The sequence below is a fragment of the Arvicanthis niloticus genome, chromosome 10 (assembly GCF_011762505.2).
Source record: "Arvicanthis niloticus isolate mArvNil1 chromosome 10, mArvNil1.pat.X, whole genome shotgun sequence".
Classification (NCBI taxonomy): Eukaryota; Metazoa; Chordata; class Mammalia; order Rodentia; family Muridae; genus Arvicanthis; species Arvicanthis niloticus.
In genome coordinates, this window is record NC_047667.1 from 23,261,698 (window position 1) to 23,284,818 (window position 23,121).

At 48.0% G+C, this 23,121-nt stretch overlaps 1 protein-coding gene across 3 annotated transcripts; it reads left to right on the forward strand.

Moving 5' to 3' along the window:
- The first annotated feature begins 9,670 nt into the window (after positions 1-9,670).
- Chit1 (chitinase 1) lies at positions 9,671-22,435 on the forward strand. 3 transcript variants are annotated; one of them, XM_034513420.2, is made up of 11 exons: positions 9,671-9,799; positions 11,153-11,182; positions 13,756-13,957; positions 14,531-14,587; positions 15,811-15,976; positions 16,173-16,297; positions 17,266-17,389; positions 19,278-19,463; positions 20,302-20,409; positions 21,381-21,507; positions 21,998-22,435. In XM_034513420.2, the coding sequence occupies exons 1-11, from the start codon at positions 9,775-9,777 to the stop codon at positions 22,240-22,242; spliced, it is 1,395 nt and encodes a 464-aa protein (XP_034369311.1). In that variant the 5' UTR covers positions 9,671-9,774; the 3' UTR covers positions 22,243-22,435. The 3 variants fall into 3 exon arrangements, with proteins under 3 accessions (XP_034369311.1, XP_076797324.1, XP_034369312.1); XM_076941209.1 differs by lacking the exon at positions 11,153-11,182 and having other exon boundaries at positions 9,675-9,799; XM_034513421.2 differs by lacking the exon at positions 21,381-21,507 and having other exon boundaries at positions 9,675-9,799; positions 22,106-22,407.
- Positions 22,436-23,121: the final 686 nt, after the last annotated feature.

The window sequence follows — 23,121 nt, forward strand, 5'->3', positions numbered from 1 at the left end:
GAGAGAAGAGAATGAGCTATTGAAACCTCAAAGCCCACCCCTAGTGAGTGACAAATCTTCAACAAGGCCACACTTCCCAACCCTTCATTGTTTATTCCACTAACTAGAGAACTAAGCATTTGAATATATGAGCCTATGGGGCTCTGCTCATTCAAAGCATCACACTTGGGTCCACCATTTAATTTCCTCGTGTTCTTTTCTCCCCAAACTGTACATTTTGTATTTCTTTTTGATCGTCATGTTTTTTTTTTTCCCCCTGTAGACCTTCCTAAAAGTGATTACTGAAAACCATGCAACGGAGTCAATAGGCTGTCTTGAAATCTCTTTCGCCAGAGAAATCAGGCCATTATTTTTAAATTTAGCCTCAGGAAGATTCTCAGGACAAGGGCGGGAGATAGCCACATGGCCAAAACATCACAAAAAAATGTTCTTGAGCCCAGTTGCTAATATTGATCTCCTATAAAACCTCCTGAACTGGGCCCACAGTCTGGTTGCTGTCTTCCAAGCTCCTGCCAGGATGGCCCATTAAGCTATGCTTAGAGTGTTTAACTACCTTTCCAGCTCAAAGTCTTCCACAGTCCTCAAAAACATACACGCGGTCAGGTCTGCCATAGCAATACTCCACTCCCTGGTACCAAATTCTTTCTTAGTTACTTCTCTATTGCTATGACAACACACCAAGACCTGGCAACTTGTAGAATAAATCATTTAATGAGTCTTATCATTCCAGGGGTTAGAGTCCTGATGGTGGAACAAAGATATGTTTGCAGGAACAGCTGACAACTCACATCTCAAACAGCAAGGAGGGGGCAGAGAGTGATATCAACAAGGGATCAATATTCATACTCAAACATATAAGCCTATAGGGGACATTCTACGATCTCTTACCTAGAAGACGTCCAGCAAATAGGCACAGCATTGTTTTTTATTTTATTTCTTGCAATAAAAGCAAAAATTGAGCGCCTTAGACAGTGTACAGTACACAATAGCCAACTATAACAGTGTTGTATAGCAGATTTCTAAAATGTGTTTATCTTCTTTGACCCAGATTTTTAAGCCCACTGACTAGTACACAGGTGTTTTATTTTAAGGCATGCTCTTACTATGTAGCCTGTCTGGCCTAGAGCTTGCTTGCTATGTAGACCAGGCTGGCTTCAGACTCACAGAGATCTGTCTGCTTCTGCCTCCTAAGTACAGGGATTGAGGGTGTGTGCCACCATACCTGACAGTATAAAGCAATTTTAGAGAATTAAGTAACGTATTCTCATTGTTAGTGAGCAATGTTGGGAGCACAAAGGTCCTTGCACTCACAGATCACCAGGGAAACCAGAAATGTTAGGCAGGCACAGTTGTCTTTTCAAAGGAAAGGATGTATAACTTGTTTTCTACCCAAAAGGCTGAGATTTGGACAAGAATAAGGGCAGAAGCCAGCCACATTAAGCTTAATAGCCTGGTAATTTATGTTATCTGAAGGGCCATATCAAGATCCTACAAGCAGGACTGAATATTCTTAATAGTCTAGATTACCCTTACATCATATGTATAGTCAGGGGCTCCCCCGAGCTCCCACAACAAGGACTGGAGGTGGCTAATAACTCAAATGACCTCTATGCACTGTATGACCAAGACCACACCAGATCCTTCCCAAGGCCTTAAGCTAATGCATGTGGCCTAGCTCTGGAAGCCATCCTGGAAGAAATGACATGTGCAGTGGGTTAAGTTTTGATGTAATTATGCCTCCTTGTATACCAGGGATTGTACTATACCAGGAAACCTTTCCCAAAATGTACTGTGTTTAAATATGCTTACAATAAACATCCTGGCATCAGACTCCAGAAGTTTGATCTAGCCTGGCTGACTAAGACTGGCTGAATGGAGTTTTCCTTTTTGCCTCTATGTGGATTGTTTCACTGCTGGTCCCAGGTGCCTGCTGGAACCCCCTCAAAGAGCAGAGCATAATCATTTGAGATTAGAAAGTCAGAAGCACTCACAGATGGCTTCTCTAAATTGTCTCTTTCTGTGTGTTTGTTCTCTGTCTGGGACTCTGCTCACACATCTGGTTATCTGGCTTTTCTTCCATAAGCAACAGAGGCACCCAAAGCCATTGGAATCTGGAGGCTTGGGAGACTCTTTATTTGAGCCCCTGCCCCCAATAGGGTGGCAGGAGAGAGCTATTCCATTAGAGTCTTGCCAATGTCCTTTGAATTTCACTAGCTTGCAGCTTTGGAAAGTCTTCTCTTGGGCTGAAACGTTTTTAACCTTCTTCCCGGAGTTCTAACGCTATAGTGGAGGGTAGGCTGTTTGTGTGCATTTAGTTTCCTGTCAGCCAGCATCTGCCACAGCACTCAACCTTGTGCTGGGATTCAAGGCTTCAGAAACTGCTCTCTGCCTGTATTTAATGTGGGTAGAGAAGATCTCGAGATCTGACAGTTCACTCTCATGACCTTTAGCTTACTTTTAAGCCGTGTGGACTCCTGTATTTTCCAAGTGTGCCTTGGCATCCCCGCTCCTGCTGCCTGTGAGTTCTCCGTGTAACCTAAGGACTCGGCCTCTTTAGATCGGCTAAGCTACACACACTGCTCATTCCATGTCCAACTTCCAAATACCTGCTGGTTTCTCCCACTCATTTCTGCCCCATCTTTTATTTGCTCCGTCCTGTAGATTTATATAGCATTATATATCCCAGGGACTCGGGGGCAGGTAGACCTGTTCAGTCTGGATGCACAATGCAAATATCTTCCCCCCAAAACAAAATATTGAGACGGCATCTCTGCTTCTTTATTGGGGGAGGACATGCTGGCTGTGGTGTTCATCTGGAGGTCAGAGGACAACTCTCTTTCCTTCCACTAGGTGAGTTTTAGAGACTGAACCCAGATCATCAGGTTTGGCAGCAAGTACCTTGCCTGCTGAGCCATCCTGTCATCTCTCATTGCTTCTTCTTAAAGGAAATTAGAATGTCTTGTGCAGAAATAAAGTATGGGCTTGAACATTGCAAGCTTCCTATTGTTGGTTTTTCTGGTGACCAGTTCCCATACAGGAGACTCCCAAGGGATGCTTCATTAAAGCAAATGATATTCCAGTCACTCAGGAAATCCCAAGTGACTAAGGACTGAGTCAGATGCCAAGGACAAAAGACAAATATCAGAATCAAAACTGTACCTCAGACCATGTCCCTTAGGTGCTCTGCGCTGGTAACTGGGGACAGGGTTCAAACACGCATTCTTGTTATATCACTGTATCACAGTGGACCACATTTATTCATTGATTCTATAAATATGAATTAAACACACATTGGGAAATTCTCTAGGCACTTAGAGACTGTGTAAACGAGAGAAAGCTTACATTCTGGTGGTAGAAAAGAATAAATGGATGAATGGATGGATAGATGAATAGATGAATGGATGGATGAATGGATGAATGGATGAATGGATGAATGGATAGATGGATAGATGAATGGTGAATGGATGGATGGGTAGATGAACAGTGAATGGATGGATGAATGGATAAATGGATAGATGGATAGATGAACAGTGAATGGATGGATGAATGGATGAATGGATAGATGGATAGATGAATGGTAAATGGATGAATGGATGAATGGATAGATGAATGGTAAATGGATGGATGGATGGATAGATGAACAGTGAATGGATGGATAGATAGATGGATGGATAGATGGATGCATGAGTGGTCAGGGAGAGCCTGAATAGAGAGAAATTTGTGAAGATTGCAGGGAAGAATATTCCAGGTGATGGCAAGGGCAGGTGTGAAGGCTTCCTCAAAGAACATATTTGGAACTTTCCAGAAATGAGGTCAAAGAGCTGCTGTTATTCTAAATTCCATGGACGCCACTGAGGGGGGGTCATGGAAAGAAGCTAAATCAGGCAGTCTGATTAAAGTGTCTCAAGGACTCCCTGGCTGCTCGAGAAGTGCCTGGCAGAGGGCAGAGAGAAAGGAGAGAAGTTGGATAAGAGGCTCTGCTGGTATGCGGGGTACCAGCTGACATCACCGTGGAGGTGGAGGAGATAGACAGGAGGAAGGTCAGCTAGTAACACCTGGCTGTTGAGGGTGGAGAAAAGAGGATGTTTCTAGGTATGATGGTTTTTGTATGAACTTGGCCCAGCGAGTGGCACTATTAGAAGGTGTGGCCTTGCCGGGCAGTGGTGGTGCACGCCTTTAATCCTAGCACTTGGGAGGCAGAGGCAGGCGGATTTCTGACTTCGAGGCCAGCCTGGTCTACAGAGTGAGTTCCAGGACAGCCAGGGTGACACAGAGAAACCCTGTCTTGAAAATCCAAAATCCGAAAAGAAAAAAAAGGTGTGGCCTTGTTGGAGTAGGTGTGTCACTGTGAATATGAGCTTTAAGACCCTCATTCTAGCTACCTGAAAGTGAGTATCCCACTAGCAGCCTTAAGATGGAGATGTAGAACTCTCAGCTCCTCCTGCACCATGCCTGCCTGGATGGTGCCCCACCTTGATGATAATGGACTGAACTTCTGAACCTGTAAGCCAGCCCCAATTAAATGTTGTCCTTATAAGAGTTGCCTTGGTCATGGTGTCTGTTCACAGCAGTAGAACCCTAACTAAGACACTAGGTGACTGGGGAACTGAGTGTTCAATGATGTTTTTCTGGTGCAGGGAAGAGCTGACACTGTAGGAAGAAAAACTTAAGGGACATCTATTGAGAGCTCACCCCATTGCTGGCCCTTGAGGACAGCACACAGAGTATAAGGACAAGCCCAGCCCTGGGTGTGGCCAACTCAACTACAGAGATGAGAAGCTTCAGTGTGGCAAGTGGGGGGACTGTGGGACATCACAGCACAACTGCAGCATCTCAAAGAGACCTGACTGGGTCCTGGCCAGGCACAAAACCTTTTCGTACCTTGTCCATCTGGTCTATTGCACAAGCAAAAAGACAGTCCTGCCTCCATTTTACAGAGGAGGAAACAGGCCAGAGGAGACTGTGATCAGCCAGCTCTGCCAGCTGAGATAGACACTAACCACAGAGGAGGCATTCTGCAGTCAGGACTGGGACTGGTCTGGAAACTTCCTTTTAGTCCACATTAGATGTGCTTGCATTTGTCTGAGGAGAGAGCTTGATAGAGTAATGGAAAACCCAGTAGATTGGAAGGAAGGTTTGAAAGCCCCCAAAGTAATTTCTTGGGGAGCCCACTGGGACACCCCACGATGCCTGCCTAAACACTAGAGCTTTCTTTGCTGTTGTAAACAAACAGTTATAAAGATATTGGGAAAGGATGTGTGAGGTAACTGGCTGGGGAGTGGGGGGAACAAGACATGACCCAGAGGGGTTTCTGTGAGATTTAAGGGCTAAGGGCAGCTTCCCTAGAAAGGGACGAAGAAATACAGGCATGGAGATTGGAGCTGAGGTACCCAAGATCTGTCTTCTACAGAAGGTGGCCTGGTTTGGGGACTGAGATCCTTTTTCTTGGGTGGAATTTTGGGTTATCCCTGGGGATGCCTCCTCTGCTGCTTTACCAGCTATGGTCCCACCTCCCACATCCTGCATCCAGCCTCCACCAGGGACTTGTCATTCCCTGATGTCTGTTGGGAGTGGGCCTGGCCAGCAGATGACTCTAGAGCCAAAGTCTAGACACAATCTTTAAGTCAGCTCAGTAGCTGAACCACTCTCTTGTCTGTGTCACTTCTACCCAGGGTTCCCCAGGAACACTTCAGCATGCTTATTTGCAGTCAATGCAATGCAGGGTTTTTCATAACATTTCTGTTTCTCCAGGAGAGATGAGCTATTTCTCTCTCTCTCTCTCTCTCTCTCTCTCTCTCTCTCTCTCTCTCTCTCTCTCTCTCTCTCTCTGTGTGTGTGTGTGTGTGTGTGCTGTGTAAACCCACATACATATATGTATTACTGTGTAACAACCCAAATTTTAGTTCTGAGCAGTAACAGTGACAGCCTTTGACCTGGTTTTATTCCTTGTTTTGATGTAAATGAAGTTCCATTCGGGGTTGTTATTTGTTTTCTTTTATTTAAGATATGGCCTCACTATGTAGTCCAAGCTAGCCTTGAACTCATTGTGTAGCTGAGGCTGGCCTTAAACCCAGGTGAACTTCCTGCCCAAGTCTTCAGAGAGCTGAAATTGCAGATATAAGCCACAGCTCCTGCCACGGGTGAGCTTGAAGAAGCAAGAGACAGGTTTGTATTTTCTGAGGCACTTGTCTGGAGACCAGACCTTCTCTGGTGGGTTGCCGATGTGTGCCTTAGGAGTCCCCAGAGAAGACGTGATTCTTCATCAATCTTAATACTGAGGAGATATGATTCGGAGCCCCCAAACCACAATAGATTCTTAGCAGAGCCGTTTAGAGGAGCCTAGTTTTGTCTAAACTAGGTTTTATACACTTTCCCTTGAAGAAGTGATGTAGGACCAAAAAAAGGAAGAAAACAACAACAATCAAAACAGAAAAGAGTGGGTAGGCTAAGGTGACGGGGATGCTAACAGCGGCTACAGAGCATGCAGACGCCTGGGATGCTGGGACATTTGAGCAGCTTTGGGGCCAGGCATCATTGTCAGGTCCTTTTGGTGACTCAAAGCTACCAGTCATTCTGTCATGGAGGTGAGAGGACAAAATAACTCCCTAGAGACGCTCTCCTCTCTGACCTCCCTCCCTCCATTAGCCTCCCCACTCTCATCCACACCCCCAGAATCCAGGCATTTCTGCCAACACATCTGAAGGACCTTTGAGAGAGTTTATCTCGGAGGCGACCGATCTCTGATGACCTCAGAGGGTGGGCAAAAATGGCTGCCATGTGGTATACTCTTGCAAACACTGCCCTCAAGAGGCTGAAACAGGAGGATAGTGAGTTCTGGGCTAGCCTTGGCTACCTAATGAGACCCTGTCTCCAAAAAGCAAAGCAACCACAAGAAGAAGAGTGCCAGCTTGCATGCCTTCACAACAACCCTCTGTAGAATTCTCTTGAGGAGCAAAGGAAGTGGATCCAGGAGCCTAAGGGACTTGGCTTAGTTAGCATTTGTATTACCATGATGATGTATCATGGCCAAAAGCGATTCGAGGAGGAAAGGGTTTGTCTCCGCTTATAGGTCTACATTACTGTCCATCACTGAAGGAAGTCAAGACAGGAACTCAAGCAGGGCGGAAGCCTGATGCAGAGACCACGGAGGCATGTTGCTTATTTGGCTTGCTCCATGTGCCTTGCTTAGCCTGCTTTCTTATAGCATCCAGATCAAGAATGACACTGCCCACAGCAGGCTGGGCCCTCCCACGTCAATCAAGAAAACACACCACAGCTGTATCAAAACAGCTACAGATGCCTCCACAGAGCCTGCACGGAACTGGGCCTGTCATCAGTCAAGACAAGGGCCCACAGTCAAGAGAAGGGGCCCACAGGGCTGCTGAATTATTAGCTACTGGTAGATTCTCAGGAGAGAGGTGAGTCTACCAGGCTCCAGAGGACAGTTCTAAACCAGTGGTTACACAGATGGCCTTCCTTAAACCAAGAGTCACAAGAGAAAAGGACATGGGTGTGGGAAAGGGACTTGTGGAGAAGGAGGCATGTTCGGGGCTGAAGAGAGATGGGAAAGAGGAGGGAGGATAGCTTTCGATGGCTTGCCTCGGTCTTGTTTATGTATTTCCTGTGACCTCTTGAGTGTGTTTATAGCTTTCTTCATGGTTCTGAGAAAACGCAAAACAAAGTGACAGGAATTAATATCTATCTTTCAGCAATAATTCTGAATATAAATAATGGCCTCAACTCCTCCACAAAAAAAGACACAAACTAACAGATTGAATTAGAAAACAGGATCCATCTTTTTGCTGCTTCCCAGAAAGACACCTCGCCACCACACTGGCCCGGAAAGGACTTTTTGAACAAGATCCTGGTAATGCCTGCATTACATAAGGCCAACAATTAATAAATGAGAACTCATGACTAAATACCTTCTTCACAGCAGAGGACACCAGCATTTGCATGAAGACAGCCTACAAAACGTGGAAAAAAAATTCTTTACCAGCTAGACCTCTGAGGATTAGTGTCTACACTGTACAAAGAACTCAAAAGATTAAACATCAAGAAAACAACCCAATTTAAGATGGGGCATAAAACTAAACAGAGTTCTCAGAAGCTGAAACACAAATGGCTCAGAGTTATTTTTTAAAATTCTCAATCCCCTTAGGCATCGGTGATATGCAAATTAAAACTGGTTTGAGGTTTCTTTTTATGCCAGTCAAAATAACTGAGATTATAAAGGAAAAAAGAAAACCTGGTGACAAATGCTGGGACGGCTGTGGAGAAAAGGGAATGCATTTGCTGCTGGTGGGAGTGAAAACTGGTGCAGCCACTCTGTAAGACCGTGATCTTCCTCAGAAATCTAGAAATAGATTTGCTGCAGGATCCAGCTAGACCACAGTGGGGAACATCCCCAAAGGGCTCTCTAGCCTCCTACAGACAAGCCTGCTGCTCCAGACTCACTGCTGCTGTACCATAGTAGCCAAGAAACAGAGACAACTTTGATGTCCACCACTGATGAGTCGATCATGAAAACGTGGTCCATTTACACAATGAGATATTACACAGATGCTAAGAAAAAATGAAATTATAAAATTCTCTGGTAAACGGGCAGAGCTAAAAAACAAGCATTCTGGGTGAGGTAACCCAGACCCAGAAAGGCAAACAGAACATGTTTCCTCTCATTTGTGACTAAATTTTGAGCTATGTGTGTGTTTCATTTGAAGTACCCATAGAGGTCAGAGAATTAGTAAAAGTCTGTGGTGGGTATTCAAGGAAGGAGAGAGAGAACATGGTGGCATAGCGCACCGAAGGGGAGAGAACAGGAAGGGTTGAATTGGGGGAGGGGATAGGAGAACAGGGTAGAGTCGGGATACCCGGAAGGAAAACTAACACTAAAGACATTAAAAAAAAAAAAAACCTCATATGGAAACATTAGTATAGAAGTTGTGTGTGTGTGTGTGTGTGTGTGTGTGTGTGCGTGTGTGTGATTTAAATGGAGCCACCCTATAACAGGGTGACAATTCCCCTACTAGATATCACAGACAAGCAAATAAAAAGGCCCGTGCCAGGAATGAGTTACCTCTTTTAGAGATGTTGGGGTCCCTTCTAGAAGCTGATGGTAAGTCCCGATTGTTGAAGCCACCACATACCTGGGTCATAGAACATGGGAAAATCATTGTGATTGTTTTTTCCTCTCGTGGGTGTAACAGTTAGTATCCCAAAGAGAGTAAAAAATAACACTGAAAATAGCGTATCTTTGTGAGCTGATTGTCTTACAGAGGGAGGAACTAAGTTCAAAAGAAGGTCGTAAAAGAGCTGGAGAGCTGATCTAGCCACAACTGCCCTGGCTCGTGAGTCGCTTGTCTTCTCCTGCCCCGCCCCGCCTCCCCCTCCCCCAACCCCCCCCCCCCCCCCCACGTGAGCGGCTAGGGTCCCTGCACATGGTCCCGCACAAAGAGCATAGTTGTGCTGGGCTGTGGCAGGAAGACCATGGTTCCTTCCCATTTTCTTCTCTCTGCCTCCTGGTTTGGCAATAGCAAAAGCCCACTTTTCACCCTTAGATCGTTCCAGAAAAGCAAGAATTGCCAAAGACCACTGTGTCAGGTTTGCTCAAGCCACTGCACTAGAGATGGCTACCCGCAGCTCTGCTCTCTCTCTCCTCCCTCAGGCACCTATTGCAACATTTCTGGCTGTGCTGCTGCAGGCCAATCAGAGGAGAGCAGAGCAGGACCTGTGGAGCCGGTACTCACTGAACTGATATACCTCAGAGCCAGCATCATGGTGCAGTCCCTGGCCTGGGCAGGTGCGTAGGCTTGGACAGGGAGAGTGGGCTGGGCCTCAAGAGCCATGGGTGCACGAGCCTGTGGCTCCCTCATGCTATGCGAGGATTCGAAAGGGCTCCGGAAACCTTCGCTTCATTTCACCTGGCCCTGACTCCTGGCCTGGCTATTGTTTTCAGCTCAAGGGCACTTGTTCCAGAAGCCATAGGCTCTGTTCTTGAAATACAGTCAGTGCGCCCCTTCACTGGGTGGGTTTTGTTGTTGTTGTTGTTTGTTTCCCTCCTGAGTATTTAGTCCAAGAAGCACCAAGGCCAAGGGTCACCTTCCCTAGCTTTATATAGCATGTCCTCCAGGAAGGCAGCATGGGGACAAAGAACTCTAGATGGTCTTATAAAAATATCGTTTTATAGCGAACTGCTGGTGGCTCGGCCCTTAAGGCTCCCTCCCGCAGAGGACGCCCCCTCTCTTGGTGCGCCGGTTCGAGTCCTGCTGTCTCTCCCATCTCCCGCGTCATCTCGTGGGGGGAAAAAAATATCATTTTATATATGTATATTATATATGTGGATATATTTATAATTTACTTTATTATGCATGTGTGCGCCTGGGTGAGTTTATGCGTACCACATGCACCGGGGTGCCCACGATGGTCAGAAGAGGACATCAGATCCCTCTGAATGGAATTATAGGTGTTTGGGAGCTACCTGATCTGAGTGCTGGAACTGAACCTAGGTTCTCTACAGGAGCAGTAAGTGCTCGTAGCCACCAAGGCTGGCTTTCCCCAGCCTCTCCCTGAAAATTTTGCACAGATTTTTTTTTCTTTTTGATTAAAAAGAAAAAACCAGAAAGGTCACCAGAAAGGTGGAAAAAAAAATTCTTTGAAGGAGTCTGCCAGCCCTGGGTCTCCAAGGCTGCTGGGAACAGTCTTAGCCTCTTGTGGCAAGTGGTAGGAATGTGAACCTTTGGGACCAGGGGCATCAGAAGATGGGACCTCCTGTGGCTCTGTGTGGCCCTGGGATGGGTTTTTCTCCTCTTCCACAGAGATGTTTTTTCTCTGCATACCATGTCTGCTGGTTTCCCATAATCTTCCTAATCCACACCACCCTCCACTGAGGCCCTAGAGCAGCCCCAGAGCCATGAAAAATCCCACCAGTTTTCAGGATAAAGTCTGGACAGAAATGGGCCCCTGGCTGCCAAGCCTGGTTAAGAGATGAACAGTTTCCTCTGAGTCTTCTCTGGAAGGAGAGAGCATGACTTGTGTGAACTCATCTTTCCTTGGCCACCTGCACCTGCCTTGCCTCTGCCAGCATGGGTGGCCTGGGCCTGTGGCCCTGAGAATGACCTCGTGACATCTGTCTTCTTTTCTTGGATTACTTCAGGTGTGATGACTCTGCTGGTGGCCCAGTGGGGTAAGTGGAACCTGTTGGAAGACAGTGCTCACTCCTTCAGCCCATCCGTGTTTGTTATACTCCTCCAGTCTGCTCACTACACACACACGTGCACACACACATGCACACACACATGCACACACACGGTTTATATTATATGCCTCCATTTCGGCCACTACACACACACACACACACTGTTTCTGTTATACTCCTCTATTCCTGCCACTACACACACACACACACACACACACACACACACACACACACAAAGAACTCTTGACAAACTAGGAGGAATGGCCTCAAAGCTCAGCCCCCTGACATTGTCCTTGTTTCCTTACAACCCCACCGTTCCTTTCTCTAGAAGGTTTGGCCTCCTCCCCACTAGCCGAGCTCCCTCCAGCTCACAGCATCAGCTGTGTCCTTTTCTCTCAAGTCTTCCTCGAGCCTCCTTGCTCCCACATCTGTGTCTCACAGCATCCACACACTTCCTAGTATATATCACAGCTCCTATAGTTCTCGCCTCAAACTTTTTCTCCCACAGACTCTGAGCCCAGAGGTAAGGGAAGCCAAGACCAGGCCTGTGGTCCAGCCCTGTAGCCCAGCGAGAATATTTGTGCTTACCATTTGCTCATGGACACAGAGCTGGAGAGAGTCAGAAGGGGGCTTCCATGTCAAACAAAACAGAGCTAAGAGATTTCCCAGGCATTGGCAACTCAGACTCCCAGGTCTGTTTCCCATCCCGCCTACTTGCTGGGATCAGTGGTCCAGAGACTCTGGCCCCTTGGGCTCTTTTTCTGATGATGCTAGACATGCTAGGCTTAGCACTGGTACCCGTCTTCCCTCTTGGTCTCACATGGGGAGTCAGGCAGGAGTGTGGGGTAACATGGATGAGGAGGTAGTGAGGCTGGGAAGTCTCCACATGCTGACTAAAGTCCCAGCTGCTTCCCGGCCCCATCAGTGTAGCACCGTAGGAGGTCTTTGTGTGGGTGTGGGATTAATGTCTGTAAGCACCATGAACAGAAGTCACCTAGGTCAGCGTTCACCAGGCTAACAGCCATAGAGTTATCCTATGAGACACGTGGCGTGGGCAAATGTCCCCAGTTCAAGAGAAGAAAGCTGGGTTCCCTGGGCGGTTGGTTCACATACTATAGGACCTGCTCTCACTGTATCGCCTCCGCTGTATAGAATGTATTTGTAGCATCTGACATGCAATGCTGAAGTGTGGAGCTATGAGAACCTCCTGATTCGCTCCTGCGTGGCCCTGGGCGTGTCTTCTCTAGCCTGGTCTCCTCTTTCTTCCTTTTGCTGCTATGAGGAGTTCACTGATACATAAATCCCTTCTAACAAGTTCTGTTCCTCTCACTTCTGTCAGAGCGATTGACTACCTGAAGTGCTTCTCTCTTAGAACTGACCATGTTGGGTCATTCATTCGTGTTGGGGCTTCATGAGCAGTCTCCGCTTACAGTCCTTCTACACCCCTGTCCCCTCCTCCACCTTCTCATTAGCACTGGACACAGAGAGGGACAGTTGGGAGGTGGTGAAGAGATCCTGTTGGAACAAAGGGAAGTCCCAGAGCCCAGACACCATGCTCACCATCCATCAAGCGCCTGGGATAAAATGTTGCCTCGTACATTGCAGAGTTACACGGAAAGTGACCCCAGAGAGTCCAGATGGACAAGGACCGAACAAGAGATGCACCCAGAGTTGGTTCTGAGTGATGCAGGAATGAAGACAATACTTCTTGCTCTCCAACGCCCTGATCCTGGCTCAGGGATGCCCTCCTGGGGACCATCAATCAGCATTGGCCCCCACTGGGCATAGGGCCTCCCTCGAAAGCCTTTCATGACTTACACCAGACAGGAGCTACCTTTCCCTGCATAATACAGGCTCTCTGCCTTAGCTGTGGCGTTGATAAATGTGGCCTCTCTACAAGGAATAACAAATAAGTGCAAACTACTTTAATGGAAGATTAAAGAAACATGAGCCCAGGCCTGTAACCGGAATGCCTCTCTCTGCTACTGCACACATTTGCATTTTAATTGGCATTGTGAAGTATTCCCAGCTGTGTCTTGCCGGTTCCACCTCTCTTCCTTTGGCAAAAGAACATGTCATGTTAACTCCCTTTGGGCCTTGTCTTGTGACAGGGCTGCCTAGGGCTGCCTGGGCGGTTTCAGGGTCTGAAGAAAATAAGAAGCCTGCCTGTAGGCCCTGGCCCTAGGGACTTGGACTGTGGGTTTAGGGTGTCAAGGGGTCAGGAGACTAGGATTCTAGCACCTGCTCTGCCCTCTCAGGGGTCATGCTGACTGAGAAGGGTCCCAAAATCAGGAACTTCAGGTTGCCCACGATGAAATGAACTTGATAATGAGAGTTCTGGCACTGACAGGTGGCCTGTGACCCCCATGACTAATCTATGCAAATGTTTTCCTTACCATGAGGTGTTTGCCTAAACAAAAGTAAGCCCTGTTAATTTCTAGCTGTCAGCCCTCAGCCTAGGTACATAAGACACTCAGGAGTACTGTGTGCCTGGGGCAGAGGCCACCAATTCCCCCAAGGTCTTCTGACAAATTTTTTTTTCCTCCTCCCTTACTGGTCAGGCTCTGCTGCAAAACTGGTCTGCTACCTCACCAACTGGTCCCAATACCGGACAGAGGCAGCTCGATTCTTACCCAGGGATGTGGACCCCTACCTGTGTAGCCATGTCATCTTCGCTTTTGCTGGAATGAACAACCACCAGCTCAGCACTGTACAGCATAATGACAAACTTCTCTACCAGGAGCTGAACGGCCTAAAGAAGACGTGAGCCAGAGGGGAGGGGTGATGGGTGGGCAGATTACCTCACCCCCCACCCCAGCTCTCCAGAAATCTCTCCATCACTGCAGCCTTGCCATTGACCTGCTGTGTGACACTGGGCAGGTCTCCTCCTCTCTCTCTGGTAACCTGTGCTTATCTAGAAGAGATGGGGCCCCATGGGAGAACTGTAAAGGATTCTTCTGGTATAAGTCCAAATAAGATCAGGATGGCAGAACTGTTTCCTAGCTCTGTGGAATTTTTCTCCTCTTGGGCAAGTTCTAAACTTTATCTGTCTTCACCTGTCTGTTTACAAAGCCCCTTTGAGGACTCTGGTCACCAAATCCTCAATTCCTTGTGTACATGCACCTGTGTGAGGCTGCCCCAGTTAGACACAGGGTCCTCAGTGTCACCCACAAAGCCTTTCCTCTCCAGATCTGCTGCTGCCTGTGGACTTAGCACAGGCTGTGTACCCAGGGTTGGTTCAGGCTCAGGCTGGTTCCTACCACCCCTCCCACCTATTGTTCTTGTCAGTCCTCGGAGCTGGAGAGATTCAGCCCTGTGCATTTCTTGTCTTTTCAGGAACCCCAAGCTCAAGACCCTGTTAGCCCTCGGGGGCTGGAGCTTTGGTACCCAGAAGTGAGTAGACATGGACACTGCAGAATCCGAGGATGGGAATGTGGCACACTGGCAGACAGAGTGGTTCTCAGGGAAATAGGTCAGGCCACAGCATGACAAGGGGCGGGGCCCCAGACTACAGGGCTTTTCCCTCTAGTTCTAGACCCTCCACAGGATGGGATGGCAGTGTTGCAAGCATGGTTCCTGGTTGCCATAGAGATAGTCTCATCAGAAGCCTAGAATCTAAAACAGCACAGAGAGTTCCAACCTCTCCAGCCTCAGTCTCCTCCTCTAGGAAGTGGGGGGAGAGGAACCAGGGATCCCAGACAGCATGGAATGTCCTTTCTGAGTTCTGAGTGGGCATTTTGTCAGTGCGATTGAGCCTGGCTGCCAAATTATTTCTGTAATTGTTTTTATTTGTAGAGATAATGAAGCTAGAAATCTAGAAAAATCTACAATATTTAGTTCCCAAAGCTTTAAACATTTAAGAAAATATTTTTGGACCATAAGACCTTTTAAGAATCTGGTTAATGTTGTGACTCAACTCCCCCAAAATAGCACTTACATCTTTTATTAACGTTGTTAGGATTTTTAGCCTGGCATTCCCAGCAACGTGGACCTAAGAATTGACACTGTTAAATTAAGTTAGAAGTTAATAAAAAGTAAATCAAAATAAAATCAGTCTGTAAAAACTTCAGATTCTCAAGAAGTCTAAGAATTCTTTGGGGTCCACTGGGGAAGGGAGATGGGGGAGGTGTCCCCAGGCTAATGTGGAGATTCAGGTAGAACTCTGTATAGCACAAAAGTTATTCCCAGCACACAGCACTCCACTTAACCTGCCAGGGAGTTCAACCAGGGAGTCCTCAGGTCCCCAGCTCCTTGCCAGTCTCATTGCTTGCCCAACAGTCTCATTGCTTGCCCCTCTAACTACATGGGGGACAGTCTGTGTGGGGAGGAGGGGATGGGGGTAATTCTGATTGCGAGACAGTTCAGGGACTGCAAGGAGATTGGAGCAGCCCTGGTGACATTGATGTTAGGGTTAGAAAACACTTCTGTTGTTCCTTGTCCTAACCAGGCCACTAACCTGTCAGCAAATACCCAGCAGCCCCCAGGCAGCCATCCCAGAACCCTCTCTGGTCTAAGTACATGATTGGGATCTCGAGAACTTTCCTATTTGCCCTTGAGCAAGACAATGACCTCTAGTCTAGCCCTAGTGAGGCCAGACCCCTTCCATCATTCCACAGGTTCACCGACATGGTGGCCACAGCCAGCAACCGGCAGACCTTTGTCAAGTCAGCCCTAAGTTTCCTGCGCACTCACGGTTTTGATGGCCTTGATCTTGACTGGGAGTACCCTGGAAGCCGTGGGAGCCCAGCAGTAGACAAAGAGAGATTCACAGCCCTGATACAGGTATGGCTGGGAGGGACTAGGGTCAGTCAGTCTGCGGGGCGACTCGGGGTGGTGGTCCTACAGTGTTTGAGGGCTGCTCTGCCTCAAGGGCCATCAGCTTCACACTGCAGAGTATGAACACCTATGGGGGAGTGGGTAATAGGACAGAGGGCTCTGGAGCCCCTGCCTCTGCCTTCACGCTACATTCTTCCTACAGGACTTAGCCAAAGCCTTCCAGGAGGAAGCCCAGTCCTCAGGGAAGAACCGCCTCCTTCTGACTGCAGCTGTACCGAACGATCGAGGCCAGGTGGATGCTGGCTATGAGGTGGACAAGATTGCTCTGTGAGTCTCAGCCAGTCTACTTAGCCACCATGTTCTCCAAGGTTGGAGCAGCCCAGGGTGGATGAGCTTTCCAGAAATGAAGTAGACCTCTGCCTGCCAGGCATGGCTTCCAGATGTTATCACGCATCTGAGAAGTCCCTGTTTTCTGCATCGGCTATTGCGCTATTTCAGATCTTTTCTGTGGGTGTGTGGGGATGGTTGGGTGGTCTTTGTTCTTCCCTTCCTCCGGTACTCACAATGTTAGAGAAAGAACACCCCTTGGGGCAGGAAGGAGAGCAAAGCCCTTAAGCATCTTCAAGAATATGGGAGGTCACAATTCCTCGGTGTGGTGTGTGGAGCTGCAGCACCTATGACACTTGAGAGATGGTGTAGTGGGGCATGCCTTTATTCCCAGCACTCAGGAGGTGGGGGCGGGCAAGTATCTATGAGTTTGAAACCAGTCTGCTCTTCTCTGATTTCCGGGCCAGCTACATAGAGAGATGCTGTGAGGGCATGCTCGCGTGCTTATGCGTGCATGCGTGCATGTCTCTCTGTGAGTATGCGAGTTTGCGTGCTCGTGCATTCGTGTGTGCGTGCGTGCGTGCGTGCGTGCGCGTGCGTGCGTGTGTGCGTGTGTGTGTGTGTGTGTGTGTGTGTGTGTGTGTGTGTGTGCATGTTTGGGGGGGAGGATGTGAAAGCTTGTTGGAAATGCAGCCTGCTGAGTAAGAGCCTACATTTCAGTGCGATTCTCAGGGGACTTATGTAATGCTTGGGAAGCACTGAGTGAGGCTGCTTCCAAAATGGCAAAGTCGAGCCAGCTTTCTTGCACAGAACAGAAAACACCTGAGGGTGCTGAAGTGGGGGGTGTTAGGGGGGGAGGACATCAAAGAAAATGTCCAACACCACAGTGGGAGTGGGAATGGTCTGAGGGTGAGGGATGGAGAATGTCCTTATCTCTCCTTGTTCCATCCCTTCCACATCTCCTGCAGGAGCTTGGATTTCATCAACCTCATGGCGTATGACTTCCACAGCTCCTGGGAAAAGACCACAGGGCATAACAGCCCCCTCTACAAAAGGCAAGGAGAGAGTGGGATAGCCGCTGAGCAAAATGTGGTAAGTGGTCAGTGGGGTGAGGCGGGGTCTCCTGTCCAGTAGGACCCCTTCAGTGGCCTCATTTGAACCCCAATTCCCTAATGGAAAACAAAAACAGGAAAACCAAGTAAAACACCCAGGACCAGGGTTTTCCTGATGTGTTTGTTTGCTTGCTTTATTCTGTCCCATGCCACTTCTGAGGGGAAAGTGCCACTTCTCTGCAGGATCTTAGCTGAAACCGAGCAAGTCATTTTAGTGACATCATTAAAATGGTGTCCAATAGGGACCAATGGGGAAGCCTCCTTGGCTCTACAGCCAATATGGCTCTCACGTGTTTCACATCCATCCCTTGCCCAAGGTTGATAGCACTGCAAGGGACATCACTCGGGGAGGAGCAACCCAAGCCCTGGAAGAGCAGGCTGGTCTTAAACTGCAACTGGGATTTCCTGTCCAACTCTTTCTCCCTGAGAAGTCTGGATAGCTTATATATGCCCAATCAACAGTCACAAGTCAAGGATAACCATACCATTTCTCTTTCTTAAGACAACCATCAATCACAGCACTCCCTAAATTTGAAAAGCCTTTTGCTTTTGGTGTCCTGTATCTCCATGAGGGCAGGAGTAGGACATTGTTGTCTCTCTGGCTCTTTCACAAAGTTCATACTGTGGGCTAGAGGGCCACATCAGGCCTAACTGCACACCTCATCTGGAAAACAGAATGGGTTTTGTAAGAAGCTAAACAGCTCAGCCCAGCGGAGGACACAAAGACACAAAGCTGATTGCTGTTTGGACCTGACATCCCTCAGCCGCGTATTCTCTGGGCTGGAAGAGGGAGAGCTTTGCCTTTGAGCACATGTCTTCTGTATGCCAATTGCGTGTCTGAGATTTGCTTCTGGCCAGTCTCCTGTCTAAACATACATAAAATGTGTCATTCAGGGACCTGAGTTTTTCTCTCAGAAATCTGAGGTTTGATCATGGGTAATTTATTTAGACCAACAAAAAGAAATCAGTGCAATGCAAACTGTCTTTACCTGAGAGGCCTAGACTCACCATGAGGACACTGAGCTACAGGATAGGCACTAAGGACAAATCTTCATCTTTCAATAGTTACTCAGTATCACTAGATCAAAAGTCTCTTCCGGCCATAGGCCTAGGATTACACGTCGGTTAACACATGATTGTGGGTAGACACTGGGAATGCAAACCCAAGTTCCTGATCTTGTTCTCAGGTGAAACTTATCACCATACTAGTTTTTTTGGGGGGGGGTTTTTTGTTTTTGTTTTGGTTTGGTTTGGTTTTTGTTTGTTTGTTTGTTTTTTTGTTTTTTTTTTTTTGTTTGTTTGTTTTTTTGTTTTTCGAGACAGGGTTTCTCTGTGTAGTCCTGGCTGTCCTGGAACTCACTCTGTAGACCAGGCTGGCCTCGAACTCAGAAATCCGCCTGTCTCTGCCTCCCAAGTGCTGGGATTAAAGGCGTGCGCCACCACCGCCCAGCACCATACTAGTTAACAGAGAACATGCTCACAGCTTCCTGTGTCACCTCTGCTAAGCTCATGTACACAGTACGCCCTTACATTGCCAAGTGAGGCAGGAATTTCTGTCTGCTTTCTTCAGTGATGTATTCCAAGCCTCTAGGAAAGAGCCTGGTGCATAGGGGACTGTCGATGACTATTTGTTGGGTACATGGTTGACTGGTTCCAAAGCCCCAAATCTGGCTATTAGGCCTTGCAGCTTCTGTCATAGGGTGTAGAAGTCTAACGTGAAATTGAAAGAAGATGGGTATAGATGTGGTGCTTATGAAGAGCCTGGGGTCCAGCAGAGGAGATCCAGCCCCCCTTGCTCCCTCTAGAACCCTATTCTCAGGCAACCAGAACTAAGTTAAAGACAGATAAGCAGGCCCCTTCTCTACCAGGATGCTGCTGTGAACCTCTGGCTGCAGAAGGGGACTCCTGCCAACAAACTGATCCTTGGCATGCCCACCTATGGACGCTCCTTCACCTTGGCCTCCTCATCAGACAACAAAGTTGGGGCCCCAGCCACAGGGCCTGGTGCCCCAGGTCCCTATACTAAGGACAAAGGGATACTGGCTTACTATGAGGTATGATGACTTTTAGCTATCCTGAATATGGTAGAGGTCCAAGGACTCCTGATAGTTAAAAGGGCTTCTCCTGTCATTTCTGAGAAAAGATGGTTTACATGGAGAATTCTGGCCAAGGAAACTCTATCCTATCCCGGACCCCTTGTGTATATCTTTAAGCTAGGAAACCTGAAGTTTAAATCTGCAGTCCTAGGTGACTCCACAGATCTACTATGTTCACTAGGCTTCCTCAGATGGGAATTTTCTAATCTCCAGTCTCCACTTGGCATGATGGGACAGGTACTATTAATCCCAAAGATTCCAGAAAGACCACTGACCCAAACCATCAGAGCCAAATTAATTAAAGCAAGTAATTAACTAAAGCAATTTTTAAAAATTTGTATACTCAGGCTACTTCCCCCTAAGGAGGGTTTATCAAGTCAGCAATGGACATGGGGAAGATAAGGATTTTTATAGTTTAGGCGTGGGGAGTTTCCAAGTGGGAGATTTGCCAGGCAAAGAGGTGGGGTCACAGAAGCAGAACATAAACATTACAAGCTAGTCATGATGACCTCCTGAAACAAAGGCATAGTTGCAAGGTGCTCATAACAATGGGTGGGCATAACAACATTGTTGAAACAAAGTTATGATTGCCGTCTTCTGGAGCAGATAGTATAGAACCATTTGTAGTTAAGGTTACAGGTGGGGTATAGCCCGATCCTCGAGAAACAGAGATTTAATCATAAACGGAAATGAGCCTAATTTGTGTTTACTATAAGATGGTTTTTAGGATGGAAGCAGGCTTGTTTATCAGTACCTATTAGTGCTATTCTTCCCTAACACAGCTCTGTTCTGGCAGGTCTGCTCCTGGAAGGAAGTACAGAGAATCGAGGACCAGAAGGTGCCCTATGCCTTCCAGGGCAACCAATGGGTGGGATTTGATGACATGGAAAGCTTCAGAGCCAAGGTGAGGCCCAGCTCTGTTGGGAGGGCGTGGCCCCCGGCGGATCTGAGGCCTATCAATAACATCAGCACTTAAATTCTATTCAAGGATGAGTGTTCTTGTAAATGCCCCAACATTTCACCCTCCTCATGTGACAGCATCCTGAGCATTTATCATCTATTGATAAAGATGCAGTGAAGGCTGGGATGCAGCTCAGAGGTAGAGCGCTCGCCTGGCGTGCACAAGGCCCACGATTAATCCCCAGTACAGAGAAATACAGAGAGAGAGAGAGACAGAGAGAGAGAGAGAGAGAGAGACAGAGAGATATCTACACCAAGTAGTCCTCTTGACAAGATTTGTATTTTACCAAAATACTAACTCTACAGACACATGGAAAGGAGAAATATACATAGTAGAACATGTGACTGTTATCTGGAACATATGTGTGTCATTGATTTACTTATAGGACCCTTATATCCTGTCTGATATGGGCTCCTTAGTGTGTTTCCTGGCCTCTCTTCCTGAGGAGAGCCTCAGCTCCTGAAGGGAACAGAGCTACACTTGTTTGTGAGCAGGGTCTCTCAGAGATGCAGATGCTGTGCTCTGTGGGAATCTAGAAGAGTAGATGCTGTTCATGGAGGAAAGTTGGTAGAGGGAGTGTGCTTGGGGCAAGTCCTAAAGCCCAGAAGGTAGGCAGGTATCCAGGGAAGAGGCTGTGTGGGCATTCAGGATGGAGAAGGAAGGGATGGGCCATGAGAACAAGGTGACCCATGAAGAAGAGTGAGGTCAGCTCCCAGCCCTCACCACAAACATCATGGTGTTCTCTGAGGGAAAGTACAGCTCAGTATATCCCCTCAGGGGACCTCAGGGTAACAAGGACATGAAGACATGAAGGCCAAGCTGGCTTCAGAACTTCGGGAATGCTGAGTCCTGATTCCCTGTGGTAACCAGGCCTATAACAACCAGAAGACAGTTTTTTCTGCTTCTGCCCCCAGGTTGCCTATCTGAAACAGAAGGGGCTGGGAGGGGCCATGGTCTGGGTTCTGGACTTGGATGACTTCAAGGGTTCCTTCTGCAACCAGGGCCAGTACCCTCTCATCCGGACACTCCGGCAGGAGCTGGGTGAGTAAGGGGCTGAACTCAGAGAGTAGGGTGCACACCCTCCCCTCTCATAAGCCTTTCTGAGGAAACACTGCTCCCCAATATTGTGATTTCTCAAAGTCCATGCAAATGAGGAGCTAAGGAAACTGTCGAAACTGTGTTTTGCACCCCTTCTCGCTGGCAATACCTGATAGGGTGTGGTAACAGGGTTTCCCTCCTGAGGTCTCACCAAGGGTGGTTATTTGCTCTTATCAAGAAGAAAGCCACCTCTCACCCTGCTGTATGCAACCCCTAGGTGCCCCTCATCGGTACATGGTATGTGGTCACTAGCTGCCCGCTCCTGTGTAGCACAGGTTGTCTTCCAGGCAGTGCCCAGTTGTAGATGTGACTGGGGTCTGCATGTGGAAGGAGGGGTGCTGGGCTGCTGCCTCCCGTGGTTGCTGCTCCGTTCTCCACCTGTCGTTTGGAATCTGTTGGACCGACATTGGTTGAATCGTCCTTGCCTTTCTAGGTCTTCCATCCGTGGCTCCAAGAAGCTCAGAACAGGAAGTACCTGGGCCACACGGGTCTTCTGAGCCAGAGCAGGGACCCAGCCCAAGGCTAGACAACTTCTGCCAAGGCAGAGCTGATGGGGTCTACCCCAACCCCAGAGAAAAGTCCAGTTACTACAACTGTGGAGGGGGGCGGCTGTTCCAGCAGAACTGTCCCCCAGGCCTGGTGTTTAGAGACTCTTGCAAATGCTGTACCTGGGGTTGAGTCCCTGGAACCCCATCCGACTCCAATCTGAGGCCAAGTTTGATATCTCCCAACAGCCTGCCTCTGCTTTCCCTGGGGACTGCAGGCCTCTCTGTTTTTTCCATGACCTGGCCACTGCTCAGCTTCTTGGCTTCCTTTTTGTCTCTTCTAGGCTGCCTCTTTACCTGAAAAATAAACTTATTTTTCACCCCTGACGGTTGTGACTTAAAGAAGCTCTTTTAGGACACTGTTCAGTGGGGGCACCAAGAGGAAAGGGCAGCACACAGTAGGCAAAGGTCAGAGCCAGAGTTACATTTCAGATGTGCCTGGCCCCATGAAAGTCTAATCTCACTGAGTCCACCAGCCAGCAAGCATCCTCCAATACACGGTGGCAGCATACAAGGCACAGCCAGGCTCCACTCATCCACTTTAGGGGAAAAAGATGCTGAACCTCTGCTAGACTGTTATTTCCTAAATGGACACAAGGTGGCAGCAGAGAAGAGCTTTTCCCGGTTTACTGCTCTGCATCCACCAGTGAAGCCACTCTTTCTGTGGAGGACTGAGTCACTCACGAACCTGTCTGGGCTTGAGCTCTCCATAAAGAAGACCCTGACCTAAGTGCTCCTTTGAAATGAACTGTGTTGGGGCCTTTCATGTGCCTCAGCTCAGCCACTGCTCCCAGTAGGTAGATGACACAGACCGATCATTATCTGTATTTTACAGGCATCTCAGTTGAAGACTGACTCTAGCCAGTTCTGAGTCCAAAATGAAGGCTTAAGATAGGCCAAGACGAGTGTGTGCCCCCAGGGTCATCTATTAAAGAGTGATCTAACAGTGCACAGGGTCACCTGCCTACAAGCCCAGCACTGAGGCTGAGGCAGGAGGATTTTGAACACCAGG